Genomic DNA, 15,709 nt, shown 5'->3' on the forward strand with positions numbered 1-15,709 from the left:
CTATCATACATTATCACAAAGGATATTACACGATAGTTGACAGGCGCACCTAGTATAGTGTGACCAAATCCAAGGGGGGACGGTAGGAAAGATCTTTTATGTGGCCCAAAGGTCCGCATTTATATATGGGCGGCCCAAATGATAGCTGTGCGGCCTAAAATACTTGTTTCCTGTCAGAATGAGAAGTCACTGACCTGGTCGCCCTACGATTGACGAAGTCATATCTTATTACAAGACTTATTATATAGTTTACTTTTTTCTAAACTTTCAAACACTTTTGGGTTATTCAGGTCGACTTGGTTTTAGATTTCGATTCCAAACACTAATCGAGTAACAGAACAGAGTACATGCCGTTATGCCGTATTAGTATACTACTAGAAACACATGAATATTGGAGCAAGATTCATTGAAATTATATTTTCTTCAAGACCCTACACATATGACCGTTATATTCAGACCATTCTTGTTTTTTACCTTATATTTTTTAAAGAGTTTATTCTACCTACAAAACAAGGAGATATGAACAGAACATCTTCAAAGGAGACAATGACAGAGCTCCAAGTTTTTCTAAGTGGCAGCATGAGAATAGACAATAAAAGACAATGAATTTAAACACAAGATGGGGCTCAAGTAAATTGCAATCGCAAACAATATGAACATCAAACAGACTACAATCGCAGAGGAGATCAGGTCAACCCTAAGATGAACCAAGTCAGACACAGACAGAAAGTCGGTCAATTGTCCCATGAAATAACTAACAGTAAGTTCTCAAGATAAAGAGCTTTTGACTCACAGTACTTTCAAAAGTAAGACTCGGTATCTGTAATTAATACTATAAAAAATAAGTGCAAAATAGAATAGAGATGAATTGACTTCTTTTAAAACTTATGTGCAAATTCTTGATATATATGTAGGTTCCTTGGAGTGTATATCGTTCATATGTAACAGACTTCCTGTAATTAGCAATAATGTCCAGTAAATTGCGTATTGTAAGGGGCAAGTAAAAGAGACGGGACGAGGAGACATGGAATTCCCTCTCCAGTATACTGTAGTTATTTCCTGTGCGATATCAAAGATGTACAGAGGATGGGAAATGGTCGTCTCCTGAAGAAGGTGATGAATGCAAGAGTTGATGGGAGAAGTGCAAGAGGAAGGCCAAGGTTTGGGTGGATGAATGGAGTGAATGAAGAAGCTCTGGGTGACAGGAGGATAGATGTGAGAGATACAAGAGCATGCCAGGAATAGGAATCAATAGAGAGTGATTGTGACATAGTTCCAATAGGCCCCTCTGCTACCTCTGATCACTTTGGTGACTGCTGAGGTAGCGGCAGTAGGGAAGTCAGCATATGAAGCTTTATTTGTGGTGGATAACAGGGGAGGGTGGGCTATGTCACCCTAGCAGTACCAACCTAACTCAACTGTATCCCTCATCAGGCTGGGATGAGCAAAGAGAAGAAAGGTCCCCTTTTGTTCTATTATTTATGATGGGTACCTCTCAAATTAGGGGAAGGGCCATGGTAGATAGATGAATAGATAGATAGAAGCTGAGTAACCCATAAGTAAGAAGTTAAACATCACAAATTTTCAAAGTTATTTGTATTTCTCCTAACTATATATATTACAATGCTTCAATAGGAGTTTGGTTTATATCCGTGTAGGAAAAAACAAACAATAAATGTTATCTTCAAACTCTGGACTGAGCATGACTGACAAATCAGCGATAAAGGCAATGATCTGTACAATACTCTCATACGAACAAATATACTACAGTAGTTGCACAAACGATCATACCGCAGCCTGGAAGCCTTTTAAATTGGGCGTCAACACGGGATACGAAACTCCGTTCACGCGCTGAATTCCTTTCATGACCTCCGTATGATCGGCCATCTGTGGCACCCACTTCGGGGATACAAAACTGGAAAAACAAAGTGTAATTAGAAACACTGGCCATATATATGCACAGATATATAAATAGATAGATAACTATAAGCCCTCTCTCATACTATATTCATATATTCTCATCACTGATATTTTGATAAAGAAAAATAGTTATGAAGTTGTACTTTAATTATGTATCTTGAATCTAAATTATAAAAAATCAATGCTAAGATTTCATGTTTCATAAACAAACCCTTTACTGACATACAATGCACATTGGTACATGTGCTGTCCCTTATTTGCACTCATAGAAGTAATATTCTCATACACCTCAAAATACAGAATTATTTTGTATTTCCTTAATATTAAGTATTTCTTTTTAAACATCCAGAGCAACTTATTGTTCAATAGCCACTAAGATGCAACTATCATTAAAAAAACTGGGAACATGTATCAAATAAATCAAGGTATCACGGCATATATCTTACTATTTGCAAAGTTATCTACCCCTTCACCATAGTGAGACGATGTTCAGAAAGGAAAAGAATAGATAACTTCCCTAACAACACTGAATAAAGCCTTACCTTGTCACCTCTACGGCCTTATGCCCCGCGTGAGAAAGTCTGTTGATGAATTCTATCTTCACGTCAGTAGGAACGAGGGTCTTCTCATTCTGAAGTCCATCTCTTGGCCCAACCTCCACAATCTTCACTTGCCTCGGATACTCCTGACGTATCGCCGAACTACGGATCTGAAAGATGGAGTCACTTAGACAATATATTTGAGGGAATTGAATATACTGTATATCATGGATCTAAAAAGAGCAATCAATCATTATTATCATTTGCTATGCTACAACCCTAGTTGTAAAGCAGGATACTATAAACCCAGGACCCCAACAGAGAAAATAGCCCAGTGAGGAAAGAAACAAGGAAAAGTTAAATATTTTAACAACAGTAACATTAAAATAAATATCTCCTATATAAACTATAAAAACTTTACCAGAACAAGAGAAAAAAGATAGAATAGTGTGCCTGAGTGTACCCTCAAGCAAGAGAAAACTAACCCAAGACAGTGGAGGATCATGGTACAGAGGCTATGACACAATCAAAAGTAGGTCCCACCGAGTAAAATAGTAGGGGTCGTCTCCTTGATTGCAGGATACAGTAATCAACAGAGATAAAACTCTGTTTGTCAGGTACAGTGATGCCTCAGGATACGAAAGTAATCCGTTCAGGATACGGTTTCGTATCCTGATTTTTTCGTATCCGGAGTCGTGTTTTACATGTAAATAGCCTAATACGTTCCAAGCCTTACGAAAAGACACCTTTTCTTTCATAAACACGCTAAACTGTAGTATTAAACATGCAATGCAGCCATTTCTATCATTCAATAATTAACCCAACCGTTAAAAACAGCCTAATCCATTCCAGAAACCACCATGAGATTATTCAATAATGTAGTTATAGCCTAGTTATCCCCTCCAAGCCCTAAGAAAACGGTCCGTTTTCTTTACTACTGTATAAAAGTTACGGTACTGTATGTAAAGCATTTGGATCAGTGAAGGTGTATTGTTACCTGTACACCTAAATTAAGGGTTGATACCCTGAAAAAAAAGGTACTGTACTCTCGGCGACGAGTTGGGATCTTGTAAGCTTTTCGTATCCTGAAAATTTTTTCGTATACTGGGGCATAAAAATCTTTGTATCGCTTTTCGTATCCTGAATTTTTCATATCCAGAGGTATCACTGTAACCTTCGTTCACTCAGCAATATGCACAGATACTCAAAATCAAAATATGTTTGTGTAGGAACACGTCTCGTTCATAAATTGCGATGGGGTTTATTGTTTGTGCTTGCAAACACGAACATTTTACGACGGAAAGTCTGCGAATAACCTAAACCAGAATACTGTACAGTAGAGAATTAGCCTCTCTAGTTATAGAATCATTACGTAGTCAATAATAATTCTACTAAATTTATAGCCTTAGATAACTATAATTATAGTACAGTACTGTATATCAATTTATTTATGATACTTATCAGCAAAATGCTTCTAGTTTAGGGGAATCAAATATATTTTACATTATTTTTTCCTTACAAACTTTAGTTAATGAGTTAGTTACAACTACTGACGGTTGGTGGGGTGAAAGATACCGCACCCATCTGTCGGTCTGTGAGACTAAACACGTTTAACCTTAAGGCCTACAAGAATGAAACCATTGTCATTTAATAGGAGACACCCTTACATGGGATTGCCATTTAACCCTTTTACCCCCAAAGGACGTACTGGTACGTTTCACAAAAGCCATCCCTTTACCCCCATGGACGTACCGGTACGACCTTGCAAAAAAATACTATAAAAAAAATTTTTTTCATATTTGATAATTTTTTGAGAAAATTCAGGCATTTTCCAAGAGAATGAGACCAACCTGACCTCTCTATGACAAAAATTAAGGCTGTTAGAGCAATTTGAAAAAAATATACTGCAAAATGTGCTGGGAAAAAAATAACCCCCTGGGGGTCTAGGGTTAGAAATTTCCAAAAAAGGGTTAATAGGAGACTTACCCTTACAGGGAAGGAGGTCACTATGATTCAAAATATGGATGGTTTAACTTTCCCTGGGAAATGTCAGAGCACCTAATCCTGTGCAGAAGCAGAGGTGATGATTCCTACAAACTTCCAAACAGTCTGAATATGGAAATAACAAAGGCGTTAAGTATACCAAGAGTATATGGTAACCGGTTAAACGAGAACACATATCCATGTACAGGACATGCCCAAAGGTATATGCATCTAAAAAAAGGGGTTTGAATAAATTCTATCCATCCTCCCATGTCTGGAAAGATATCTCTGAGCCTGTCATTATCATTATCTCAGTGGGGTTAATTTCGTAATGAACTTTTTCTACTGTTCTTATTATCTTTTTCTCTTCATGACTGCATTCTGCCAGTAACTGTGAAAGAGACAGAGTTCATGAGAAAGGTGATGGAGAACATACTGTTAATAATCCTTCTTCTTTAATTAGAAATGTACCAGTACACATTATTAAAGAACAGACATTACATACAAAATAAGAGTCTTTGTCGTGGATTACTTTCACTAGGGGTGTATGCACAAAGAGACATTCAGTTTATCTACACAAAATTTCAAAATCTAGAATTAGGTAAAAGAATAAATTATAAAATCCTTCAACTAAACCAGTTTCGAGCAGGGAGAAGGTCTTGTGCTCATTTTCAAGAGTAAACTGTAAAACCGGACGCACTTGCGAGAGCTTATATACGGTTTCCAGCTTCAACGTCAGCTCCTTATTGGTGAAGGACTGTCTGAGGCCAGAGGTCATAATGCCTGGAAGGTAGTTACCTCAGGTGGATTAGTGTGCTTGCTGGTATTAGGGTATTAAATTCTTCTTCGGGATAATCCCTAGATTGGCCTCCGGTCTATAGTTTCACTAACGAGGACATTAGTAAATAGGGAGTTACTGCCTCCATAGACGTTGAGTCTTTATTTACTAATGTTCCCGTTAGGGAAACTATAGACTTAATATTGGACAGAGTTTATAGGTATACATACAAATACTCCCACCCTCAACGTCCCCGAGGCCTCGCTTCGTGTAATATGCACCACATAGGGGACACACACATTCAGAAGGACGGCATCACCATGGAGTCCCCTTCTGCTACAGGTGTAGCAGAAGATGGGATTGTCACACCAGGGGGAGATTCAGAAGTCCAGGCTGAGAACAAAACTTTCCGCAGCGTGAGACCACAACTTTCTTAGATTCAAATCGTTGCCGTTGGTCTCCACAGCTACAGGCGACCCTAAAGGAAAAGGAGAAGTGATATTTCACTAGAGATAATACTTCCGCTTTATTACGAGGATTGCTTCGAAGGCAAGCGTGGATTTCCTCCCACACGAATTCCTTCAGAAGACCCAGCCCTAGAGAACCCTAAGGTATAAACAGCATCCAAGAAACACCAGAAGAAAAGAAGTAGCTATAAAGTTTCCTCGACATCAGTTTCGGCATAGTCAACGCTGATACTAAAGCCTTCTTTCCTACCCTTTTTCTTTTTCTTTTCGGCAAACTCAACTTGCACGCATCAAACGGGGACGAGTGCAATCAGTTATGAGCCCCAGTAAAAACACATACTGATGATTGGGATCAATGGCAGGTTTTGACATAAACTTGCCACACTTCACACAAGGTTTACTCGAACACAACCACGTCTCTATGCTTTTCCATTCTGGAATGAAAGAAAAAGAAAACGTCCAAAGAGAGGCAACAAGAGTACGTCCATACTGCTTGAGGCAAGCCAAAAATGCGAGTCTTGCTTATTGAAAGGTGGATGGTATTTATAACTACCTTTTTAAACCTTAATGACCATTCCAGCTTTACTGAAGTCATATCCCTATCAAAGGAAAATGGTTTGTATTAGGTAAGAGCAAAGGTATTTTAGCAAAGACCAGTATGATAATGAAGAGAGAAGATACTGTTAAAAGATGTCAACTACAACTGAATCACTTACCTCTACATACTGGGACTGTCCAATAGATAGCATGAAATAAAAGATTTAAATTTAGGATAGTAAATAACATGCAGTGTATTTTGCAAACATTTGATCTAGTGGAAGGAATCACCATAATCACTTGTCCATTAGAAATAAATTTCTACATCAAAGAGATTAAGCCCACAGCACCTCAAACGAAAGGAAAGAGTTACTAACCAATTTAAAACTGTCCGCAAAAGTTGGAAGATAAAACCGATGCACTAAAAGAGTTACCTTGTGAGGCTACAGCCTTACGTTATCATATTCACTTACTAGGAGCAATTTGAATGAAACGCTATCAACTGGGTTGGCTGGTAGATCGGGTAGTTGGGGAAAGCTCGCTGGTACGGCATGCAAGGGATTAGCATCACCAGGGAACTCCAGAGGTGCAGCAGGAATTAAACTCAAACTTCTTTTATGGCATTTCAATTGAAGAGTTCTGAATTAGATCCCAGTGTGAGGAAGAAAATTATTAGATCTACTTCTTGGGACTTCACCCCCCCCCCAAAAAAAAAAAAAGAAATAAAAATTTTGTTATTTTCTAAAATGGAGTCTTTTATAATTTAAACATTTTCCTAAACTACTACTTCATATCCTTACAGCATAAAATTCTTAGTACGCCAAAAGTATAGAGTTGGCTGGATAATAGATACATAAAGTATTCTGATTGAAAAAATTTACCCAAAGTTCTAAAGATTATATTGAAAGTTATATTGCAAAGTTATGATTACCCAGGAAGGCTATCTGAGCATGTAAATGGAAACTAACATCGGCCAATTGATTTAGTATTGTACATTCCTATTTTGGAACTTTGAGTCTTTAAGTTAGTTCATCAAATATAAAGTTCTTTCACTTCATCCATGACTTCTAATAACATTCCCTACAAACTATACCTATCAGAACATGAAGGCCCTCGGTCGAAACAGGGGCACATAAATTCTAAAGAAAACGGCTTGCATACACCAGATCTAGTACAGTAGAACCAAGGAGACTAAATGCATCTGAATTCGAACAATTAAACGCTACAACAAAAATTTTCATTATTTTCTGACTTGGAAATCAAATAACAATTTGGATATCGAATGGCCAAGGACCAGGACACATATCAAAGAATTTAATGTGCGGCAGACACACTTTCCACAGATATCTCCCAGTGCATACCAACAACATATCGCTGTTTCTCTCTTGAGAACCACAATAAAATGAGGTTGCACATCTCTATGGTAATAGAGTGGTAATTCCATATCTGTTGTAGCAAGGTAGCATTCCAATTTGGCCATCAATTTTCCTTACTTCAGATAAAGGGAAGTTCAATGTCTATCTATTTCATTTGCTTATTTTCTATTTGGCATAATTTTATCCCTTTAAAAAATGTAAACTGTGTAAAAAAAACATTTATATCTAGTAATATTTGGAGTTTGAAATGGATTATAATCCTATTAATATTATTTCTTAAAAATGTTATTTTCATTAGTAAAATAAATTTTTGAATATACTTACCCGATAATCATGTAGCTGTCAACTCCGTTGCCCGACAGAATTCTACGGGAGGGATACGCCAGCTATCACTATACTAGAAGGGGGTGTACTCAACAGCGCCACCTGTGGCCAGGTACTGCAGTACTTCTTGTTGACACCACCTCACTTTTTCCTCGGTCCACTGGTTCTCTATGGGGAGGAAGGGTGGGTCAATTAAATCATGATTATCGGGTAAGTATATTCAAAAATTTATTTTACTAATGAAAATAACATTTTTCAATATTAAACTTACCCAATAATCATGTAGCTGATTCACACCCAGGGGGGTGGGTGAAAACCAGTGTACATGACTAAAGGATAGCTAAGTATCCCGTATTTCATATAATCAGTTATTTCAGAATAACAATGAAATAATAAGTACCTGGTAAGGAAGTCGACTTGAACCGTTACTCTGCCTTTGTGAACCGTTACTCTGCCTTTATTAAGTTCGTCTTCCTTACTGAGCGCAGCGTTCCTCTTAGGAGGCTGAATCAACTCTAAGGTGCTAAAGTATACAGGGCTGCAACCCATACTAAAGGACCTCTACACAACCTCTAACCCAGGCGCTTCTCAAGAATGAATTGACCACCCGCCAAATCAAAAAAGGATGCGGAAGGCTTCTTAGCCTACCGTAACAACCCAAAAAACAACAATAAAAGCATTCAAGAGAAAGGTTAAAAAAAAAAAAAGGTTATGGGATTAAGGGAATGTAGTGGCTGAGCCCTCACCTACTACTGCACTCGCTGCTACGAATGGTCCCAGGGTGTAGCAGTTCTCGTAAAGAGACTGGACATCTTTAAGATAAAATGATGCAAACACTGACTTGCTCCTCCAATAAGTTGCATCCATAATGCTCTGCAGAGAACGGTTCTTATTAAAGGCCATCGAAGTGGCTACGGCTCTCACTTCGTGGGTCCTTACCTTCAGCAAAGCAAGGTCTTCATCCTTCATGTGAGAATGGGCTTCTCTAATCAGAAGCCTTATATAATACGAAACTCCGTTTTTGGACATGGGCATCGAAGGTTTCTTGATTGCACACCATAAGGCTTCTGACTGTCCTCGTATAGGTTTTGACCTATTAAGATAATATTTCAGAGCTCTGACAGGGCAAAGAACTCTTTCTAGCTCGTTACCTACCATGTTGGAAAGGCTAGGAATTTCAAACGATCTAGGCCAAGGACGTGAAGGAAGTTCATTCTTAGCTAAAAATCCGAGCTGTAAAGAACATGTTGCAGATTCGGATGTGAACCCAATGTTCTTGCTGAAGGCATGAACCTCACTGACTCTTTTAGCTGTTGCAAGGCAGACGAGGAAAAGAGTCTTGAGGGTAAGGTCCTTGAAGGAAGCTGACTGGAGAGGTTCGAACCTAGGAGACATAAGGAACCTTAAGACTACGTCTAGATTCCAGCCTGGAGTGGGTAAACGACGTTCTTTAGAAGTCTCAAAAGACTTAAGGATGTCTTGAAGGTCCTTGTTGGAAGAAAGGTCCAAACCTCTGTGGCGGAGAACTGAAGCCAACATACTTCTGTACCCTTTAATCGTAGGAGCCGAAAGGGATCTCTCATTCCTTAGATGTAATAGGAAGTCAGCTATTTGGGTTACAGAGGTATTGGTAGAGGAAACTGCATTGGCTCTACACCAGCATCGGAAGACTTCCCACTTGGATTGGTAGACTCTACGAGTGGATACCCTCCTTGCTCTGGCAATCGCACTGGCTGCCTCCTTCGAAAAGCCTCTAGCTCTAGCGAATCTTTCGACAGTCTGAAGGCAGTCAGACGAAGAGCGTGGAGGTTTGGGTGCACCTTGTCTACGTGAGGTTGACGTAGAAGGTCCACTCTTAGAGGGAGAGTCCTGGGGACGTCGACCAGCCATTGTAGTACCTCTGTGAACCATTCTCTTGCAGGCCAAAGGGGAGCAACCAGCGTCAGCCGTGTCCCTTCGTGCGAGACGAACTTCTGAATGACTCTGTTGATGATCTTGAACGGTGGGAATGCGTAAAGGTCGAGATGGGACCAATTCAGCAGAAAAGCATCCACATGAACTGCTGCTGGGTCTGGAACTGGGGAACAGTACAAAGGAAGCCTCTTGGTCATGGAGGTGGCAAACAGATCTATCGTAGGCTGACCCCACAAGGTCCAAACTCTGTTGCACACGCTCTTGTGAAGGGTCCATTCCGTGGGGATGACTTGATCTTTTCTGCTTAGGCGATCTGCTGAGACGTTCATGTTGCCCTGAATGAACCTCGTTACTAGAGTGAGGTTTAGACTTCTTGACCAAATGAGGAGGTCCCTTGCTATCTCGTACAGGTTCCTCGAATGGGTCCCTCCCTGCTTGGAGATGTAAGCCAAGGCTGTGGTGTTGTCGGAGTTCACCTCCACCACCTTGCCTAGCAGGAGGGACTTGAAGTTCATTAGGGCCATATGAACTGCCAGTAGCTCCTTGCAGTTGATGTGGAGCGTTTCCTGTTCCCTGTTCCACGTTCCCGAGCATTCCTGTCCGTTCAAGGTCGCGCCCCAGCCCGAGTCTGATGCATCCGAGAAGAGATGAAGATTGGGGGTCTGAATCGCTAACGATAGGCCCTCCTTGAGAAGGAGGTTGGTCTTCCACCACAAGAGAGTGGTCTTCATCTCTTTGGTGACAGGGATAGAGACTGCTTCGAGCGTCAAATCCTTGTCCCAATGAGCTGCTAGATGGAATTGGAGAGGGCGGAGGTGGAGTCTCCCTAACTCGACGAACAGGGCTAACGATGACAGGGTCCCTGTGAGACTCATCCACTGTCTCACCGAGCAACTGTTCCTCTTCAGCATGCTCAGGATGCAATCTAGGGCTTGGCTTATCCTTGGGGCCGATGGAAAAGCCCGAAAATCCTGACTCCGAATCTCCATTCCCAGGTAAACTATGGATTGGGAGGGAATGAGCTGGGACTTTTCTAAGTTGACTAACAGACCCAGTTCCTCGATCAAGTCTAAAGTCCAGTTGAGACTCTCCAGACAGCGACGACTCGTGGAGGCTCTCAACAGCCAGTCGTCTAAATAAAGGGAGGCTCTGATGTCCGATAAGTGGAGGAATTTTGCAATATTCCTCATCAGATGCGTAAACACCATAGGAGCTGTGCTTAGGCCAAAACACAGGGCTTGGAATTGGTACACAACCTTTCCAAAAACGAATCTCAGGAAAGGTTGGGAGTCTGGATGAATAGGAACGTGAAAGTAAGCGTCTTTCAGATCCAACGAGACCATCCAGTCCTCCTGCCTGACCGCTGCTAGGACCGACTTCGTCGTCTCCATAGTGAACGTTTGCTTGGTGACATAAGCATTGAGCGCGCTGACGTCCAGCACCGGTCTCCAACCTCCTGTCTTCTTGGCCACCAGAAAGAGACGGTTGTAGAAGCCCGGGGATTGATGGTCCCGGACTATAACCACTGCCTTCTTCTGTAACAGGAGCGACACCTCCTGGTGCAACGCTAGCCTCTTGTCCTTTTCCTTGTAGTTGGGAGAGAGGTTGATGGGAGAAGTGGTCAGAGGGGGTTTGCGGCAGAATGGTATCCTGTAACCCTCCCTTAGCCACCTGACAGACTGGGCGTCTGCACCTCTCCTTTCCCAAGCTTGCCAGAAGGTCTTGAGTCTGGCTCCTACTGCTGTCTGGAGAGGAGGAGAGTCAGTGTTTGCCTTTTGAAGTCTTGGGACCTTTCCTAGACCTGCTCCTGGAAGAGTCTGGACGGGAGCTTCCTCGGCTGGGGGCTCTGCCACGAAAGGGCGGAATAAACCTTGTAGCAGGAGTATCAGCCACTGGGGTGCGGTAAGTCCTGGGAACTGAGGGAGCAACCTTAGTCTTACGAGCTGAAGAGGCCACAAGATCATGAGTGTCCTTCTGAATCAGGGCCGCAGACAAATCCTTGATAAGCTCTTCGGGAAACAAGAACTTAGAAAGCGGAGCAAAAAGGAGTTGAGACCTTTGACAAGGTGTGATGCTGGAAGAAAGAAAGGTGCAAAGTTGCTCCCTTTTCTTAAGAACTCCTGACACAAACATTGAAGCAAGCTCGCCAGACCCATCCCGAATTGCTTTATCCATGCAGGACATTAAAAGCATGGCTGAGTCCTTGTCCGCAGGGGAGGTCTTCTTGCTCAAGGCCCCCAGGCACCAGTCTAGAAAATTGAACATCTCAAAGGCACGAAATACACCCTTTAAGAAGTGGTCTAAATCGGAAAAGGCCCAGCAAACCTTAGAGCGCCTCATTGCTGATCTACGAGGAGAGTCGACCAAACTTGAGAAGTCAGCCTGGGCAGAGGCAGGGACTCCCAAGCCTGGTTCCTCTCCTGTGGCATACCATACGCCCGCCTTAGAAGTGAGCTTAGTAGGGGGGAACATAAAGGAAGTCTTCCCTAGTTGCTGTTTAGACTGCAACCACTCCCCTAATATTCTTAAAGCTCTCTTAGAGGACCTAGCAAAGACGAGCTTAGTATAAGTTGACTTAACAGGTTGCATGCCCAGCGAAAACTCAGATGGAGGAGAGCGAGGGGTAGCAGAAACAAAATGGTCCGGGTATACCTCTCTGAAAAGAGCCAGGACCTTACGAAAGTCAATGGGTAGAGGAGAAGACTTGGATTCTTCCACGTCTGATGAGGGATCCAGGTGCGCAGCTTCCTCCTCAGAAACCTCATCACCGGAGTGTAGCGAAGTGAGAGGTAAAGTAACAGCGGTATGCTGAACAGCAGAATCTGAACAAGCGGGTGCATAAACACTTGTGGTTTCATCCTCAAGTCTCTGTCGCTGAGTTAAAACCTGAGGTTCAGGCTGCAAAGACTGGTCAAGAAGAGTAGAGGAAGGTAGGCGCATGGGTTGAGGTGGCTGACTCCTAGCATGAGTTTCTTGTCTCAAGAGTTGCGCTTGCTGTAAGGGTTGTGGATGCGCAGTAGCAGGTTCCTGAGGAACGAGTTGAGGTTCCTGAGGTGTGAGCTGCGAGAGTTGAGGTAGCGGCTGCGCAGAACGCAGTTCCTGTCTCGCGAGTTGAGGTTCCTGAGGTGCTAGCGTAAGGAGTTGAGGCTCTCGCCTTGAGGAGGGTTGAGGTCGCTGCAGCGAGTGCTGAGGTGGCTGGCTCATGGATGGAAGAGGTTGTCGTACCTCAAGAGGCTGTTGCCTCGCTGGTTTAACCGCAAGAGGAAGCGGAGGAAGTAAGGCATAAGACTCCTGCTCCCATTGCTGAGGTTGCCTTAAGGAAGGCGGAGGTTGCTGCACACCGCTGGTAACTGGCAACTCAGAACGCGGTAAGGTAGCCTGAGGAACCTCAACTTCGTACGCCTGGCAGACTGGACTGCGGTGAGGCGGAGCGCTCGCAGGAGGAGGTGTAACCTTCTCAGCCTGAAACTCACTCATTAAGACCGCAAGCTGTGACTGCATGGACTGCAGCAAAGTCATCTTGGGGTCAACAGACGCTAAGGTCTGCTGAGGCAAAGCCTTAACAGAAGATGAGGTCTGTTGCGGCATCACCTTACCTCTCTTAGGAGGTGTGCAGTCACCTGATGACTGCGGAGAGTCAGAGCTAATCCAATGACTGCAACCAGGTTGTAGAACTCTTGAGGTCTGGACTTTGCGTTTGAGAGGTCTTGAGACCTGAGTCCAGCGTTTTCTCCCCGACATTTCTTCTGCAGACGAGTAAAAGACGGGCTCAATCGTCTGCGGGTGGGAGTGACGGTCTCTGTAAGACACGCCCGCAACCACCGAGGATACTTCTGTGCGCCGATCAAGGCCTGCCGAACCCTTTTGCCCTTCGACATTGCTTCTCCCCTGGGCTTGGGAGCTTGCAAGAGGTCCCGGACTGGGAGGACGACTGGCACGCACAGAAGTACCCTCACGCACCACACTGACACTGACACTAGCACTTGGCACCGCACTGACACTAGCACTTGGCACAGCACTGGCACTATCACCTCCCACTGCACTTTTGACCTTAAGTTCTTTGACTTCTGCCATAAGAGACTTATGGTCACTAACCACCGATTCCACTTTGTCACCTAAAGCCTGAATGGCACGCAAAACATCGGACATATCAGGTTGAGCACAAATAGTAGGTTCGGGGGTAGCCACTACAGGGGGAGGAAAAGGTTGAGGATCATGAGGTGAGGAAAAAAGCGAAGAGCGAGAAGAACTCCTCCTAACCCTCTCTCTCTCTAACTTGGTTGAATATTTAAGGAATCGAACAAATTCAAGTTCTGAAAGTCCGGCGCATTCCTCACATCGATCTTCCAACTGACAGGGTCTTTCCCTACAGTCAGAACAAGCGGTGTGAGGATCAACCGAGGCCTTCGGAACACGCCTATTACAAGACCTACATCGTCTATGGGGTGGGGCTTGTGAAAGGTCAGACATCTTGAATCAAAGAGTTAGTCAAGGGGGATTCCAAATCAAGCAAAAAGATCGTTAACCATTAATCAAAACCAAATAAAAGCTATCTAAGCTAATTAGAAAAGTTTCCAGTATAGCGAAAGCTGAAATCTTAGAGAAATACTTCACCAAAAACCGTGAACAATACTCCAAAATCATAAGCGTATCCCAGAACGTCTTGCCGGAAGCACGACAGAGGAAAAAGTGAGGTGGTGTCAACAAGAAGTACTGCAGTACCTGGCCACAGGTGGCGCTGGTGAGTACACCCCCTTCTAGTATAGTGATAGCTGGCGTATCCCTCCCGTAGAATTCTGTCGGGCAACGGAGTTGACAGCTACATGATTATCGGGTAAGTTTAATATTGAAAATGCAAAATTAATTCAGTATTTAAAAAAAAAAACTATTTTACTAACCTTCAGAAACAAATTCCTTTATAACTATACTTTACATACTGATCCAAGCCACTATATCAGAGGAAAGGTAGAAAAATACAACCTTAATGGGCCAATACACTTAAGTGTAGTTGAAACCAAAAAAACTCAACAAATTGGGAGAACCTAACTTTGTGAATACATCCTTAAATAGCCTACACCTTTGGCACCCCTTCTAGCTACTACCCTAGCACTATTCAACTGACAGTTCCAAGATATAGATACTGTAGTTTACAGCAGGTTGGGTTTTAAAGGTTATTCATGAATGACAGCGGAAAGGGACAGTGACATTGTCCTATCAAGCAGGACAATGAACTAAAGACTGACCATATTACATATGATCAGCACTCAAGCCCCCTCTCCACCCAAGCTAGGACCAAGGAGGACCAGGCAATGGCTGCTGATGACTCAGCAGATAGACCTATAGACTCACCCATCCTTAGCTCACAAGGATGGTGAGGTTGCAGTGACCAAAGGAACTAAGAAGTTTGAGCGAGACTCGAACCCCAGTCTGGCAATCCCCAGGGAAGGACGCTACCACCAGGCCACCACAACCCCTTTGTACATAATTCAAGTTCTTTAATAGATAGGTTAGGCTATACTAGGTTAAAGTGGAGCAGGGTAAGCTAGAGTAGATTAGATTAGAGTATGGTAGGGTAAATTAGGTTAGATCATTTTGACTTACGAACTGTGACCCAACTTTCTACGAACGCTCCCAATATACTTCATAACCCTTAAATGCACCCTACAAACACATCTCATTTTCGGGGTGTATGTATGATAGCGGCCACCTGTATGTAAGATTACGGCTGACTTTGGATATGGCAGTCTAAGGGGGGTCTCAAGGTGCGTTAGCACATACTCCCCCCCAGCCCCCCCCCCCCCTCCGGTATGCGTGTAGATAAGGAGATGGCTTGTAGGTTAGGTTAGGGGGGAAAGTTTAGGTTAGTTGATG

General features: G+C 42.9%; 1 protein-coding gene across 2 annotated transcripts in view; it reads right to left on the reverse strand.

Moving 5' to 3' along the window:
* The window catches only part of LOC137618735 (hydroxymethylglutaryl-CoA lyase, mitochondrial-like), a 71,921-nt gene that overhangs the window by 34,235 nt on the left and 21,977 nt on the right, over window positions 1-15,709 (reverse strand). For both annotated transcript variants that reach the window (XM_068348907.1, XM_068348905.1), the window contains exons 2-3: window positions 2,463-2,629; window positions 1,792-1,915 (exon numbers count right to left, since the gene is read on the reverse strand). In XM_068348907.1, coding sequence (XP_068205008.1) covers window positions 1,792-1,915; window positions 2,463-2,629 — 291 coding nt within the window. The remainder of the gene's footprint in view (window positions 1-1,791; window positions 1,916-2,462; window positions 2,630-15,709) is intronic.

The sequence above is a fragment of the Palaemon carinicauda genome, chromosome 25 (assembly GCF_036898095.1).
Source record: "Palaemon carinicauda isolate YSFRI2023 chromosome 25, ASM3689809v2, whole genome shotgun sequence".
Classification (NCBI taxonomy): Eukaryota; Metazoa; Arthropoda; class Malacostraca; order Decapoda; family Palaemonidae; genus Palaemon; species Palaemon carinicauda.